General features: G+C 40.0%; 2 protein-coding genes across 2 annotated transcripts; one reads left to right on the top strand and one right to left on the bottom strand.

Annotated features, from left to right (window-relative positions):
• Positions 1-2086: 2086 nt before the first annotated feature.
• LOC140923917 (uncharacterized) lies at positions 2087-4289 on the bottom strand. The gene is made up of 2 exons (XM_073373934.1): positions 4182-4289; positions 2087-3465 (listed from the first exon to the last, which is right to left on the bottom strand). Exons 1-2 carry the CDS (start codon positions 4273-4275, stop codon positions 2087-2089), a joined length of 1473 nt encoding a protein of 490 aa, XP_073230035.1. The 5' UTR covers positions 4276-4289.
• A 710-nt stretch (positions 4290-4999) lies between these two features.
• Positions 5000-8863, top strand: LOC140924304 (uncharacterized). Its single transcript, XM_073374333.1, has 2 exons — positions 5000-5137; positions 5820-8863. Exons 1-2 carry the CDS (start codon positions 5080-5082, stop codon positions 8243-8245), a joined length of 2484 nt encoding a protein of 827 aa, XP_073230434.1. The 5' UTR covers positions 5000-5079; the 3' UTR covers positions 8246-8863.
• The last annotated feature ends 6722 nt before the right edge of the window (positions 8864-15585 follow it).

Here is a 15585-nt window from a genome sequence, read left to right as displayed (position 1 = left end):
TTCTTTTTTACAGAATGGTTTTTAATACAAAGAGAATTCGCAACTCCTTTTGAAGAAATTTCCCCGAAAGAGCTAAACAAATGCCCTCAAAAGTTTTATTTGTCGGCAAGAAAACGCAACGGCTGTTCGGTCACTGAGCGCGCCAAAATTGTAATGAGATCGTTGGCAACAGTAAATGAGTTAAAAATCATCATTTTTGTGCTCAATTATCTCACTGTTTTAGTATATACTAAAACAATTATTCACCGAAGTGCAGGTGGCTAGTGTTGGAAAATTTACTGTGCCGCTCCGCGCCTCGGTAAAACGTCACTAGCGACCGACACTGAGGTGAATAATTGTTATGTATAAGGAGATACAATATGGCAGGTTAGACGATTTTTCGGCCATTCTCATCCTCATCGTCTCCATATGGAAAATCTTCCTCCAGGTGATTTGCTGGAAATGGCATGGAGTCGTCTGAGTCCACCTCTCTACCGATGTCCTCAACCAATTCACTTTGTTCATCTGTGGTGTGTTGTATATCATCTCCTAAATTGACAACATCACGACTTTGCTCACTTATCCGAGAACTCAAGTCGTCACCGAAAGCCTCTGTTTCATGTGACAAATAGTTCACACCTCTTCCACCCGGAAGGGCCAACGGCACTGGGATGAAATAAGGAAAACCGTATCGACGGTGTGGAAGAGGGCGTGTCTTGACTGTGAATAGAAATTACAAATATATCGGCATCAAACCATTTCAATTAAGTTTTGATACTGGGTAGGTTCGTCTGTCTTATGTTGTTACATACACTGAGTTCTACAGGCGTTTGCTGTCTCCGTTTTCGTCCCCTTGGTTATTGGTCGAGATTTCAATTTAGCTCGAAATATCTTCGAGTCTCTACATTTAAGGCTAAAACATAATTTTTTATACTATCTTTAGATAACTCTAAGCGAATTTAATGTTGGCTATTTCTGGCCTTAAATATTATTGGCGATCATTTCCTCACTTAGATCCGACATTTCATAACTAAGATCACTTTTCGCAAAATCAACAATCACGGTTGAAGTTCATCTTCTAGGACCCTATATATTCCAAAAAGTAGTTTAGTATTCGTACAATATCCTCTTGCAATGATTTGTTTTTGGTCTCCTTGAATAATGGTATTATATACATACCTGTGATAAGGACCAGACTAAATAAAATGATTAGGAAAGTATGGATACAAAAAATTCCTTTCTTCATCGCCCGCTCTTTCAAATTACTTCTTCGTCCGGTGGCCTGTCAACCCTTCAGCCACCTGTTCCTTGCATGAGCGGTTTGAAGCAAAATGAAAGACCGATTCCCAACTTCCTTTTTGTACCACAACTGGAAAAACCAAATGAATTCTTTCCATTCATGTATTAAATTTAATAGATGAAGCATCACAGTCATCAAAATAACGTGCTTTTTATTCAATTCGATTTTTTTAAATAATAAATGTATGAAGCACCAAGTGGTAACTGAGAACAATTTTATTTGACGAAAACTGAGCCAAACCATTTTGAATTGCAACGGGTTTATTAGTTCGCTAGGCCATATAGCGTTGTTCGGAGAATTCTGAAAAAGTGTTTTAAAATATACCATATTGGCCATTTCGGAGATGCGTATGGACCTGGGGCGAGTTTCAAATTCAAACTAATCGATAAACTGACACCACCATATAAACGGACATGTTGAGATTGGTTATTTGACCAAGTTTGGTATACCGTGAAAAGCTATGAAATATAAATTCATCTGGGATGTAAAGAGTTACGTCTCCTATAAAAGCAGTATTTCCAATTGAATCTTTCACTTTGCCTCCGGTCCATCTTAGAGTGTTTCTTTCCTGAGAAATTTGCCTTCATTCCTTGGGCAATAGTTTAATTGTACTTCATAGCCTTTTTACGAAACAAACCTTTATCATCACAGAAAAAGTCGATTGCTGGGAACACAAAGAGTTAACCAGGTTTTTGAGTTCATGGTATTAATTGTATAAAATGCATTTTGTTTTCACCCTTCATTTCTAGCACTTTAAAGTCACTTCTTGCATCATGCATTCCACAGAGTTAGCAACATTCAACTGTCTCATTGTTGCTCCTTTGTTTTCTTTCCGTTAACCTTTTTTCGCCGCGAAGGAAGGGAGCATTCCCTGCAAAGTCTCTTGCGATGTAAAACAGAAACGTTTTTGATGTTGACCAATTTCGAAGCTGAATTTCTTAACTTTTGTTGGTGGATTTTCTTGTGGTCATCATTTTTGGTTTGTTTCTTTCTAGGTACAGTGGTGTTTATTCCATTATCTTTAACAAATCCTTTCTTTTGGTTTTCTTGTATTTGGTGGCTCCTTATCAATACCATGTGCCCCCTATCGTTACCAAAGTTGTTTAAACTATTGTGCATCAATGTCCTCTCGCTTGCCCTTTCATCAAACATAGGCCTAGCTAAGAGGGGAGATTCATATAATTCATTTGTTTCCGATCGAAACTTTGGAGCAGTGTCCCTTAATTCTTGTAACATTTCAGTCGAGTCTTCCACTCTCTGACTTTTGCCTCTATTTTTCTGTAGAAGCTCTTCAGCTAGTGCTGTCCCCAGGCCTGCTGAGGGTCCTAACAGTGGAGGACTTTCAACATCGCTCTGCAAAAGGGACTTATGATTTCCCCCGCCAAAAAAGACCTTTTCCTCTCCTTCTTGAGGTATTACTTGATTTTCCTTTAACTCATCCAGTTTCTCTAAAAGGCTTGCTTTTTGGTCCTCTAGAGAGCTCGAATGTTGTCCTTCATTTCCCAAACCAGCATTTTCTCCAAGCGGCTGGCTTCTGAAATGATTTAATAGACCAGACATGACACCTTGTTTCGGTTCTGGTACAGCTAGTGTTTTCCCATCAAAACTCTCATAACTTGTTTGTTCAGGTGATTTTCCTTCGGATTTTGGATTCATCCAGCTCTTGTCTAAAAACGGGGTATCCTCATATTCTTTTTGATGCTGATACGATTCACCGCCAGCTGTGTCACCATAGGATCCAAACGAACTCCAGCTATCGTAATTATTCTGATGATGCCTTGGAACATCGGCATTTACCAAACTTTCAAGTCCTCCCTCAGTGACACCTTGTGAATCACTGCCGGTATCCTTGGAAGACTTCGTTCCTGGAAATAGTACTGGATCATCAGGGAAGATTGTTGAAGGCACTTGAACAGGTGATGACGGTTTGAAGTACTTGTGCCACTGAGTGCTGCTTTGAATGAAAGACACCTGAGCTGGAGACATGGTGTCAACTCGAAGATTGCCTATTTCTTTAGAGGGAGGCCTGTCAAAAAACCTGCTGGCTTCATGTGTCTCTGGGCTCACCATACTCTGCAACTTGTACTCTTCCCGGTCAATACGGTTGGTGTCCTCACCGAGAATTTCTTCCTTCTTGGCCACTTGTACCTTTTTTGGCATTTTGTGGTTTGCACGTGTGTCGCTATCTGTGATAATATATAAAAAATAGTTTAGCAGTAAGATTATGTATTCATAATAAGCGGCAAATATCAAAACCAATGCGGCGAGTCATTCCACATGGATTCATCAGGTTTTGTTGCAAGTTTATACGTTTCCGAAAATTCAAAGAACATGATACTGAACTTCAACAAGTTAAAACATGCTCATCTTTATTGTGACTCATAGTAGTTGATACAAATTTTTAAACATGTTAGTTTTAAAAAAAGGTAATTTTGTGGTCATGGGCTGGCGTTTTTTTCAAGTTTGTAGATGATAAATGGCTACTGTTCGACCCCTAAAATGATATTGCCGTTACACGCAATAGAAAAACGGTAGCACTATAACTAACTATGATATGAAACTTTATTTTCTGAGTTGCAGAACTTTGAAATATACATTACGCTTTCGCGTACAAAATAAGCACTCTCCAGAATTATAGAAAATTCAAATAAGATTTACATGTCATTTTAATAGGTCTGAAGCGAAAATGTCATTACCTAAGCCTCCCACCTTAAATCAAGGGAGGAGCAAAATTTATTACTGCATGTGACGACATATAGTTGTATCGAATTCTACAACACATCATGAGTCACAATTTATAGATATCTCATTGAACTGTTAGACTATGGGGGGATTAAGTTAACGAAAAAAGGTAAGCCACAAGGCTGCTTTAGAACAATAAAGCTCGTACAAATATTTATACCTGATCGAACTGACGCGTCCGGCTTACCATGTTTATGAGAATTACTGGGGAAAACAAAACTTTGCAGAAGTAAAAGTAATGGCAGGTAATTCATCTCACAAGAAAAATAACTTTAACAAAAGAAGACATTTAAAAAGCTTGACCAAACGGGTGCATTTAACGGGTATCGCGATCATTGCTACCTCGACCGATTAATATTTCACTGTATATGACGTCAGAACATCTTGTCTGTTTCGTCTGGGTATCATTGTTGAGACTTCTAGTCTAATGCTTTGACTTAATTTTCACTGCTATGTCTCTTTTTCGGCGACTTTCCGAAGTAACAGAGAGGACAAGTCGGATAGTTCTTGCGAAGAAAGAAAGTTTGTGGTGCAGTATTTCAATGTTTCACGGTGCACGGTTTGTCGAGTCAAGCAGGTGGATTTCTTGGCCCATTTACTTCCTTGACAGAAATAAAGGGTTCACTAATGTTTAACGATTTGTTCTATCGGGCATGTCCAAGCGTAACAGGCTTACTACAAATAAACCAAAACATACCTTTTCTATACCTTTACTTAGTTTAATCTTAATGTCAATCATCAACTATTGGCCCAGAAATTACAGTAGAGCAATGTTTTCTGTAAAAATTAATAAGATACTAAATTGTTGATAAAATTACAATTCTTCGCAAAGAATTCTTGATTAAATCTTCTCTTGAGACTACTGTAGAATATAGTAGCAACTCGCTTCAACATCTCAAGGAGACGTTCTCTCTCGAATAAACATGGTCACGTGACCTTTGTTATTACATCATTCAAATTGTATTGTTCATTTTCCTTTCCCTAAACATGGAGTCTTGTCTTGATAAAACCTAGTATTCAAGATGCGTAAACCAAAATATTACGTTAAGTGACATGTTATGGCGTCGATGACCAAATGGATTGGGATTTTATTTATTCTACTAACATTTTTGCCAGGTTTGTGTTGAAACTAAGTATTGTCGTATTCTGTAGCCAGAACAACTGGATCGCCTTGCATATATTCCTTCTCAAACATACGGTAGGCAAAAGGATAAAAAATGCATTTTAAGACGGTTTTGGGAAAGAACATCTCTCGGATTTTCTAAGTCATGCGAGGAACAAAACTAATTGGCTATAAGGGCAACGATGTCACGTACGCATCAATACCTCTGTTAAAACATGGCGGATTTGTTAAACTTACTACAATGGTACCTGCATTATTTTATACCAGAAAATTCAAAAACTTAAAATTTCTTCTATTTCTATGGTTTTTAGAGTTGTTTTAATTATGTTACCATTATGATAATAAACACTTAAATCTTACTGTAAACACAAAGGGTAAACATCATTCGTTAAACACTTTTCAAACTAAGACAAGGAAATCGTAAGTTAACACCGTCAGCGATATTACAGTTGATATAAAAAAAGAATCAACCGTAAAGTGTGTTTATGTCAGAAGTGGTAGCTTTTTTGCCTTTTTAAATTAGACGGAATAAAATATTGGACGGGACCATCCTTGAAAGTATTGCATTGTAGTTTCCTTTGCGCTTCGGATCCTAAGCGACCACTATCGGCTTACTACAATGTAGTTTTACATACCTAGATATACCTAATGAACCATTTTCCTTAAACTTTCCAGTGAACATCCTGGCCATCAATACCACTGACACAAGTAAAACGCTCCATGGTCCCAATATTACGATCAGCAAATCTCGCAAAAGGCAGGAGATAATATTCTTAAGAGATGACTTTGCACATAAAAGAAATAGGGAAGGTGAGACAGTTGCAAACATAGAGAAACATGGAAAAAGTTTATCTGCAGAAGGAAAGGTTTTTCATGGGGAACCCAACCCAAGTAACCCTGAGGACATGTCGGAATATCGAGAATCTGAACTCAAGGAGCAAACTGTGAGCAAAGCCAAAGGACCACCTGAAATACAAGAAAATGAGAAAAAGAGTGATGCCTACGAAGTTGTATCCGATACTGGTGACGACGATCATGCAATGCATGCACCTTTTTCACGTGAAGACGGAATGGTTAGGATAGCAAAAGTGAGTCGTCATAGAGGGCGCCATACTTTTAGAATACATGCGAATGATGGTTTGGGTAGAATACATAGCCACCACAGATCAGGACTGCACGTTGTTTCACTTGATGGGGACGATACAAGTGAAAACGAATTGAACGACAAGGACACGCAACTCTACGGTTCCATTGGATCGCCGCTTTCAAGCTCTAGCCCTAGGACACCGAGATTGCATTTCCGACCTCTAAGACACGGTTCTTATTATAGCAACGCAGTAAATGATTATCCACCAAATGTGATATCGATCTCTCAAGATGCTTTAAATGGCGGTCTATCTAGAGCAGATGAAGGACAAATGAGGGATGAAATGTTTCCAATTTTTAGAAGGCGTGATCCTCTCTCGCTCGCTCAGTCATCCCAATTAACACAGCCAGAAGAACTCATGCAACCTTTTCGTCCCTTAAACCCTAAATCGGTTTCGGTTGGTGGACGACCAGATACGTTTCTCTTTCCACTGTTTAATGGTCGATCAGATTACGAGCCTGCCCTTGTTCCAATGACAGCTCAAAATTCCTTTCCTGTGTCCAGTCCTATAGAGTATTTCTCACCTCAGCCCACAGTACCCTTGACAAACCAACTGTTACTACAGCCAGCAGTGCAAGTTCCTGCACTTCAAACACAAACCGTTAACCCGACGTATGTTATGCCTTCGCAAATGGAAGGACAGTTCCTTTTAGGTAACCAGCAGCCCGATGCCCGATCTTTGTACCAGCTTCAATCACAGCAACAGCTAGAAGTTCCTCAAGTCCCCATTTCACCGATGACAGAGAAACAGCCAATAATAGTTCCAGCTCAAATGCAGATGTCACCAGAACTTACGACTGGAGGCCAACGAGAAATGGAACCTGCGAGTAACTGGGTAGATGAAGATGGACGTCAGAGAAGTGAGGTATTAGATCGTCAAAGAAACAGACAGAACGAAGAAAGGCTTCAAGATGAACGAGGTGAAGAGGAGGAAGATGAGGATGATGATGAGGGAAGACATGAAGGCAGCAGATATTATGATAGAGATGATGATTCACAAAGGGATGACGACTCCCAGGAAGATGATGAACCACCACCCTATTCATTTGAACGAGGATATTCTCGAGGTGATGAAGAACCTTCGGATGAGGAGAACGAGGACGCAGAAGAACCAGAACAAGAACGCTCTGATGATGACGTAAATCGTTCTCATGACAGAAATGATCCAGCGACAGAGGGCGAAGAAAGCCCAGATTCCAGATCAACAAACGACAATGGCAACGATGACCAAGATGCGTCCCCAAGCCAGGATAATTTTGATCCACAGCGCTTCCCTCAGCAGTTCCAAGCCTCAAAGCCTCAACTAATGCAAAGGTTTAATGCAGCAAACCGTCCGTTTTATTATCCTAACGTCCCAGGTTTACCAAATCAAATAGATGCTCAAACGTTCGCGAGATACCAATTGACCTCGCCTTTTTCAGCCCTGAAAGAACATATTTTGCCTCAGCCCCAACAGCCAACTTCTCATCCAAAAATAGTTGGAAATCCAAATTTTCAAATATCAGAAATGACCTCCTCGGAAGCTGAATTTTTGGAAAATAAGGCTACATTGGAACCCAACTTTACACCTCCTATTGCGTCAAAAGATACAATTCCTCGTAAATCTCAAAAGTTTCGCTTTGGGTTGGGAAACGTTCTTATACGCTTAAATGGAAAGCCATTAGAAGATTCATCTCAGTTAAGAAGCAAGATAATAAATGGACAAATTATTCAGGGAAAAGGAAAGCTTATCAAATCCAAGGGCCCAGTACGCGTAAAGCTCTCGCACACTAAAGATGCAAAGCATCTTAAAATAATTGATATCATAGCACCTAAGCAGTTTCATGTATATGATACTAAAAGTAAAATAGGAAGGCCAGCAAACGCCTCATTTGTAGGGACCAAAACGAGCACAAAAAAGAAGGGTCCATCTTTTGCTAACAGACTGCAAAATGCGAGCAATAACGTGACATAACCAATTAAGCAGTGTGATCTTCACAGCGATTTATATATTTACGTAATTAAAAAGTATTAGGTCGAGAAAGACTCTCTCTAATATAACATCGCAAATGTTATTTCCAGCGAACAATGTTTGCAAGTGAAGTTTGATTGTTTTTTAAAGAAAAAGGTTGGTTGCATTTTCCAGAGAAAAAAGTTCCACAACGTAACTAAAGACAGGGCCCCTGCAGTTTCGAAAATTCCTCGCCATTTTTCGAGAAAGTAATTTACTAACCAAAGCAAATTGTGGCCCAAGAAATATTCAAGCTCACGCCATCACAGCATTATCATTAAACACTAGCAATAGTTCTCACTACCTCTGCCCCCGCCTTAGACACGACGTTTATTTTGAAACATGTCTTCTACGTTCAATGTGTAATCTCTTTATTTCTATGCTCTTAGTTTATGACATTTTAAAACTTCGCGAAAAACGTTATTTAATAGAGATTAGGGTTAAACACTGACAATATAGAATAGGGCTAAGCACTGACTCAAATGGTTAGGGTTAGGGTTAGGTTTGTCACCATAAATATGCAAAACGATGACATATCTTGCAGTCGAATCCCCTATGGTGTGGTGGTATAGGCGATGGATTGCAGTTTTTAGGACCGCGGGTTCGAATCCCGCTAGTGCCTCGTTCAATCTGTTTTTTTTTCTAAAACTAATTGAAGGGACTAAGACTTAGAAAAATATTAGAAGAGTAGAAATGTGAAGAGACTTAGGGCCTGTTTACATAGAGGTGCGGTACCCCAGGTAGGTGAGGTAACCCGCATTGGTGGGGTAACCCGCCTTTGCATATGACCTCTTATTTTAAATTGATCACGTTTACATGATAGGTAGGGTGACCCGTCACATGTTTCCTCACCTATCTGTGATCCCCACCTCCATGTAAACAGGCCCTTAGAAATTTCATGTAAGTGTAGCTAAGGGGGGAAGGTGGTTCTGAAGAATGGAAGCTAATGCTGACCGGTTAACGACGTGTTTCCAGAATTTCCCATTACCACCTTGCGCGCTTGGTGAACCAGAATTACCCTTTGCCTTGTACACATGCATCCTCGGAGACCCAGGGGTAGATAGTGGGGGCGAGGGAAAATCTAAACGGGCGGAAAAATATGGCACGAAGAAAAGTAAAGAACGGCGAGAAGAGCCCCTGAGGACAATGTCTTACTAGACCAGGTCCAAACGGTCGCCGCCGTTCTGACTTCTGATTGGGCAGAAAAACACAAAAGTTTTCTGGCACTAATCAGAAGTCAGAACGGCGGCGACCGTTTGGAACTGGTCTGGTAAGACATTGTCCACAGGGGCTCTTCTCGCCGTTCTTTACTTTTCTTCGCGCCATATTTTTCCGTCCGTTTAGACTTTCTCTCGCCCCCACTATCTTCCCCTGGGTCTCCGAGGATGGTACGCATGCTTAAAATTAATCGGAACCACCTTACGCGCCTGGATTCTTCAAATCGAGAAGATTTCGCATATTACCAATACAAGGAAAAAACGATGCTTCTCTACGCGGGGTAATTTAGGGTGCCGGAGGTACGAACCCTGCGGGGGCAATCATTTTTAGGGAAGAAAAAACACTAAGTGGCAATAAATGAAATCGTTCGAAAGCTCAGTTTGGTTTGCTAAAACAGTTTTTTTTCTGGGACACACAAGTAAAACAATGTGCCAATGTCCTATTTTAAAAAAAGTTCCATGGTTAACTCAGTTTGGTATGGTATGACTCTAGGCCTTGTTTTCACTTAAGGAGCAAGAATAAGACAAGAACAAGGGCAAGTATAAGAGTCTTAATTCACGTAAAAAAAATAACTCATAATAAATCACGTAGCACAAGAAAAAGGAAAATTTTTATCTTTCGCCTTTCCTTCCCTCGTGTTTATGTCCAGAGTTTAAAGGTTAAAAAAAAGGTTTAAAGGCTTGTTTATAGTGGAAAGTGCACTAAGCTTATCCAGCTAGTTTTCCGACACTCCACTCAAATACTTAGAAACAAATAATTCACATACAATATAACAGGATTGAAAACTCGAACTGGCAGGAGGCAACCAGTTGGCCATTTACAAGCGTCGCCAAGGATTTTAACACGGGATGACCGAGAACAAATAAAACAAGTCGCCAGAGCGGATTTCGAACCCGGGACAGCCGGGTTGCGAGTCCGACGCGCTGACCACTCGGTCATGCTGGGTAATGACAGTAGGACTATTATGCCTGAGCGTTTTCTTGATCTTACTTAAGGTAGCAATAGTTCGATATTCTCGATCACGCTAGGACTCAAGTTGGGGAGAAATATCGTTTGCCCAGGGAAAATCGAAGACAACGGCTGTGCAAAATTTGGGGGCGGGGGTAACAAGGTTCATTATGGTCTATGTGAAAATGGTGAGTATAGATAAAGTCAATTATTATTATTATTATTATTATTATTATTATTATTATTATTATTACTATTACCATTATTATTATTATAATTACTACATAAGATACACGTACTAGTGTAATTGCGAGTGATTTTCTCTCTCAACATCGGACTCCAAACCATGGACTTTGGGAGGCAAAGAGGGTTTCTACTTGATGGAGAGGACCCGCCTGAGAAGGTGGGTTGTAGGAAGGAGAGTTATCTCGAGTTCATGTATGTTGATGTTTCCAGGGATTTTGTTGGTGTAGTTTCCTTCTTGATGGTGCCAAGGGCTCTCATAACCACCGGGACCGTTGTTGTTTTAAGTCCCCACATTCGCTCAAGCTCGCTCAACCTTGATTTCCAAGTCTTCGTATTTGTTTAGCTTTTCCGTGGTTTTGACTGAGGTGTTGGTATCGAGGGGTATATTCATGTCAACGAGAAGGCAGGTTTAGCACAATATCCGGCCTATTAGCTGCGATGGTCCTGTCAGTGTGAATGTGCATGTCCCACAGAATTGTGACGCTGTCCTTCTCGGTGACAGTCTTGGATTCATGCTCATACTATCGTTCCTTCACCTCAATGCCAAACTCTTTACAGATCGTCCAGGGCATGTGTGCAGCTGCCTTGTTGTGGCGGTGGATGTACTCAGTTTTAGGCAGTTCAGGGCAGCCAGAGACCAGGTGGTCAATAGTCTCGTCGAAACCGCCACACCTTCTGCATTTTCGGTCCACGTCAGCCTTCTTGAAGATGTTGTGTTGGTACCAGCGTGTTAGGAGGCTTTGATCTTGGGCTGCGTTGATAAAGCCCTCGGTTTCTGCTTTGAGGCCAGCTGCCTTAAGCCATCTGTGAGTCTTGTCGTAGTCCACGTCAGCCTATTTCACCCGCTGTGGGTATTTACCGTGGAGCACTTTTGATTCCCACTTGGACCTGAGCTGTTGTTATTTACGCGATTTAAAAGTTGCTGCAGCGGTTAAAGGCTTAAAAAAAGTTTAGGAGTGCCTCTTTACAAGGAAGATAAAAAAAGAAAAAGTCGAAACAAAAAGTAGGTTCGTGACTAGGCAGCCCAGCGCCGATCCTGAGCGGTTCACAATATCAATCAATCAATAAACAATTTTTACAAAGTTGTATAGTTGTATAGACGGGGATTGTAACAAAAGTCAATTGAGAAATTAGTGGAGTTGTGACACGAAATTTAAAGCAGCGAGATTTGGCTTCTCCTAAATTTTGAGGGAAACAAAACAAAATAACTGCTAAATTTACTCACTGGGAGGAAAATCACGGCTTGAAAAAAATTTTTTAAGCGATTATAGACATAAAAACACTGAAAATTGTGCACGACAAATAAAAACAAGCTTTTCAAACTTCAAACTCGCCGTCGCTGGCATATTGGATCGTAGGCACATGCTATGGTTAAGACAGTTCAGCGAGACTTTTGTAACAACGATACAAAAAGTCGCAACGTAGGATAACATTCAAAACGTTAGAAGCCTCTTCCGTGACAAAAATTCTAAGAAGCAAAGCTTGTTGAAACAACAAGGCAAAAGCCCACGTCGAAAAATCAAAGATTGTGCGACAAATATATCTTTCGAGTAAAGCAGACGCCAAAGAAAGCTCAGCAACTACGGACTAATCACAGAGCAGCTTTGAAAAAAGTGCCGTGTTTGCTGTGTTGTTTGGCTCGGTGTACTTGGTTAAGGCAACACTCTCAGCGAAGCAAAGGGACCAATGAGAGAGCCGCTTGGGAACGATTCTTGTCAGCTGTGGTGACTTGGAGAATGCCTGGAGAATGCCTATAAAACTGGAGCAAATTTTTTATAGCGGCGCTCCATGGGTAAGAGAATTTGGTTATCTATGCATCCAAGAAATTTTGGTTCTGACAAAATCGGCCGTACGTACGTCCTCCCCTACGCCTGGGTGAAATTTTGCATATCAAAAAAAACCGCGCATTTCCGCGGTAAATCGCATGGCCACCCAAAGAGAGACAAGAACGACAAGAAAGCCAAGTCCTTTTTTCGACTAGATTTTAAAGCCTACATTGACAAGGATAACAGAGAAAGAGCTTCAGTTAGAGATAAAAAAGGAGACCAACTTCGTTGGAAGAAAAACATGAAAATTTTATAGCGGTGCTGAGAAATGCTAGCGGTCACCATGGTGAAAATGAGTGGCGGTGAAAAAAAAAGTTAACAGGAACACATACACTTCCCCCGTAAAACGTGTAACTGGGAAGTTTCCTGTTGCCGTTTTCGTTGCCGTCGCCCCTCAGTATTACACGATTTTATATTTTGTTTAAGTAAACTATAAACATTAACGAGAGCTTCGCTTTTAGCCCTGGCTAAATAGCCCTATATATTAAATTGTAATTCAGTGGCCGAATGTAAGCTATTTACGAGTTCGATAAATATTCTATTTTCTTATTGTGATTTTAACCCTTTAAACCCTAAGATCAAAATTTGAATTCTTATTTGTTGCCCCTATTCATTTCCTACAGAAGTAGTGGGGTGAAGTTGATAAAATATCAAGCAAATTCATCTTGTGTGATCATGTCCATAATTCTCATGAACACTCTGTTTTACAAAGCATTGATATTACAAGGAGAAATTTGATGCTGGTCACTCTTAGGGCTTAAGGGGTTAATGCAATGTGCCTCGTCTGTTTCGTTAGTACTCAATTTCAGTATGGCAAGTAAAAATGCCGTGGGAAAGGCATTACACTTAGGGTGTGTTCCTTTCGGCGAATCCAAAAACGGATTTTTGATCCTAGATTTGCCAGATTTCGCGGTCGAAAGGAACGTGAAATCCGAAATTGGATTTGTAACCTTGGTAACCTTTCGCCAACGCGTGCAATATGCACGACAGCCTCTCAAAAAATGACGTGTTTTCTACTGTTCGACAAATTATGCGATTATACCGTGCAGTATTTAGTGGTCGGTAGTTCGAATAGCGACGATGGAACATATAAAACAGACAAAGAAAGAATGTCGGCGAGTTTGATCCAGTTCCATAGCTCGGAGTTTTTTATGTAACACGATCGAGTGCCTGTCGCGTCTACAAGCGATTTTGTAGTTAGATAGCAGTTCATTTGTTACTTACTTATTTCTGATTTCAAGCAATCTTTAGAGACAAATGGTTAGTATATGGATATTTTAATGTACCAGGATCAATCTTCTAATGTTTTCAGATGTTTTGCGGCAAATGACAGCAACGAGGAAACTCTACGGCCTCTATGGGAATACTTCAACTGGAAATACCGCTGGATCATCTGACTAATTTCGTATCCACTGTGAATGGAACAGCGTAGATCACTAATCCGTTAATCTGGATTTGGATTCTTCGGATTTCAAATCCAATGAATCCTTTTTCAAAAAGGATTCACCAGATCAAAAATCCGGATTTGGATTTGCCGAAAGGAACGCGAAATCCGTTCTTAGATCTAAAATCCGTTTTTGGATTCACCGAAAGGAACACACCCTTAGTAACATTCAGTTTAGTGAGTTTAGTAGTTAGGGAAATGACATAAGTGGACTGGGTACGAGATTGACGTCCAAAAAGAAAAAGGCAACAATGACGATAGATTAGATGATGGTGAAATTAAGATTATTGGTCGTTGGAGCAGGCATGTAGATAAGGGTTTCAGGGCCTATGTTTCCTCTAAAAAAGGGACAACTAAGAGTCGAAAGGCCAGCTTGCATAGCTTTACATATGGTCATGTGTGTCCCTTCCAGAGCCCGGCGTTGCTGCTGTGTGACATAAATCATTCAATACGTTTTTAATTAGCTTACGATTGACGTCATTTGTGATAATTTGAAAACTAGCCTATTGTCACTGGATGATCGAAGTAATTCCTACAAATTTTGTCGGCGATAGCGAGTTATTATGAAGAGTTAACCGGGAGCTTAAAGTCTTTCAAAAACTGACAAATATTTTGAATGAATTATAACACGTGAAGAATTAGAGGGCAACTAATCAACAACTGTTGCTCCTTACTTAAGTTAGAAAAGGAGGACTAGGGAGAGAAACGCCAAAAATCAGGGAGGAGAAAGGGGGAAATAAAAAATAAAAAGAGGGGAAAAAAAATTATAATTCTGTTCAAGGGGGGGGGATAAAGAACGGACTAGACCGGCTCGGTGCATGGGCTTGATAAGTAAAACATGTATTGGTAAGACATGGACAAGTAACGTATCATTGTAACTAACTTATATTTTTCTTTCCTTGCTTGCAAGTGATAACTATTCAGAACCTATGAAATAAGCTAACAGTCACAATCCATTTTTTTTCTAATCAAATCTGTGTTTTACCAATCAGGTCCAGTCATATTTTTATCGTATGCCCTTGCCTGTGGTTGTCAGCCTATCGAGGTTACCCGCAACGCGACTTGTGGCTGGTACTTATTTACACAAATAGGTGAAAATTGACAATGGAGGCAATTAGTGTCTAATGACAGTAATAAAGCAACATGGTGATGCTACTCTAACGCGCCGCTATTTACATTTTAAGTTCCAGGATTGTGCGAAGAACGACATTACTGACCGCGCCTCAGTGGTCACCTTTGAAACTGTTTGGAGGTTTATATTTGTTAATTGCCATTATTCCCAAAAGTGTGATCTTAAGCTGTAGAAGAGGCTGCTCTTCAACATTGAAATATTTGCCACTGGTAAATATTGCAGTGGTTCTGTCAAAACCCAAACAATATTCCATGACGCAAAACGCAAAAGTATAAAACTTGAAGTGATCAAAAATTACTAGATATTATTTGTTTAATTTGACTAAGCTAGAACCCACCTCCAAGTCAACTTTTCCTTAAACCAAAAATCTTCGCCTTTTTAAACGAATAAAAAAGGAATATCATGAAGATTAGGTCACACGGAATATAACCTTTGTAAATAATTAAAATCACCACATTTTTAGCCAATAGTGTTTTTAAGATGACAGGAA

This window comes from Porites lutea, chromosome 14 (genome assembly GCF_958299795.1).
Source record: "Porites lutea chromosome 14, jaPorLute2.1, whole genome shotgun sequence".
In the NCBI taxonomy this organism is placed as follows: Eukaryota; Metazoa; Cnidaria; class Anthozoa; order Scleractinia; family Poritidae; genus Porites; species Porites lutea.
The sequence above is the reverse complement of the archived record's forward strand: the minus strand, read 5'-3'. Positions and strand labels throughout refer to the sequence as shown.

Coding starts and splice junctions, on each gene's coding strand:
- LOC140923917 (XM_073373934.1), bottom strand. CDS start 4,275: ATGAATTACCTGCCATTACTTTTACTTCTGCAAAGTTTTGTTTTCCCC. Junction 3,466..4,181: donor GGACGCGTCAGTTCGATCAG/GTATAAATATTT, acceptor ATATTATCACAG/ATAGCGACACACGTGCAAAC.
- LOC140924304 (XM_073374333.1), top strand. CDS start 5,080: ATGGCGTCGATGACCAAATGGATTGGGATTTTATTTATTCTACTAACA. Junction 5,138..5,819: donor TCTACTAACATTTTTGCCAG/GTTTGTGTTGAA, acceptor TAAACTTTCCAG/TGAACATCCTGGCCATCAAT.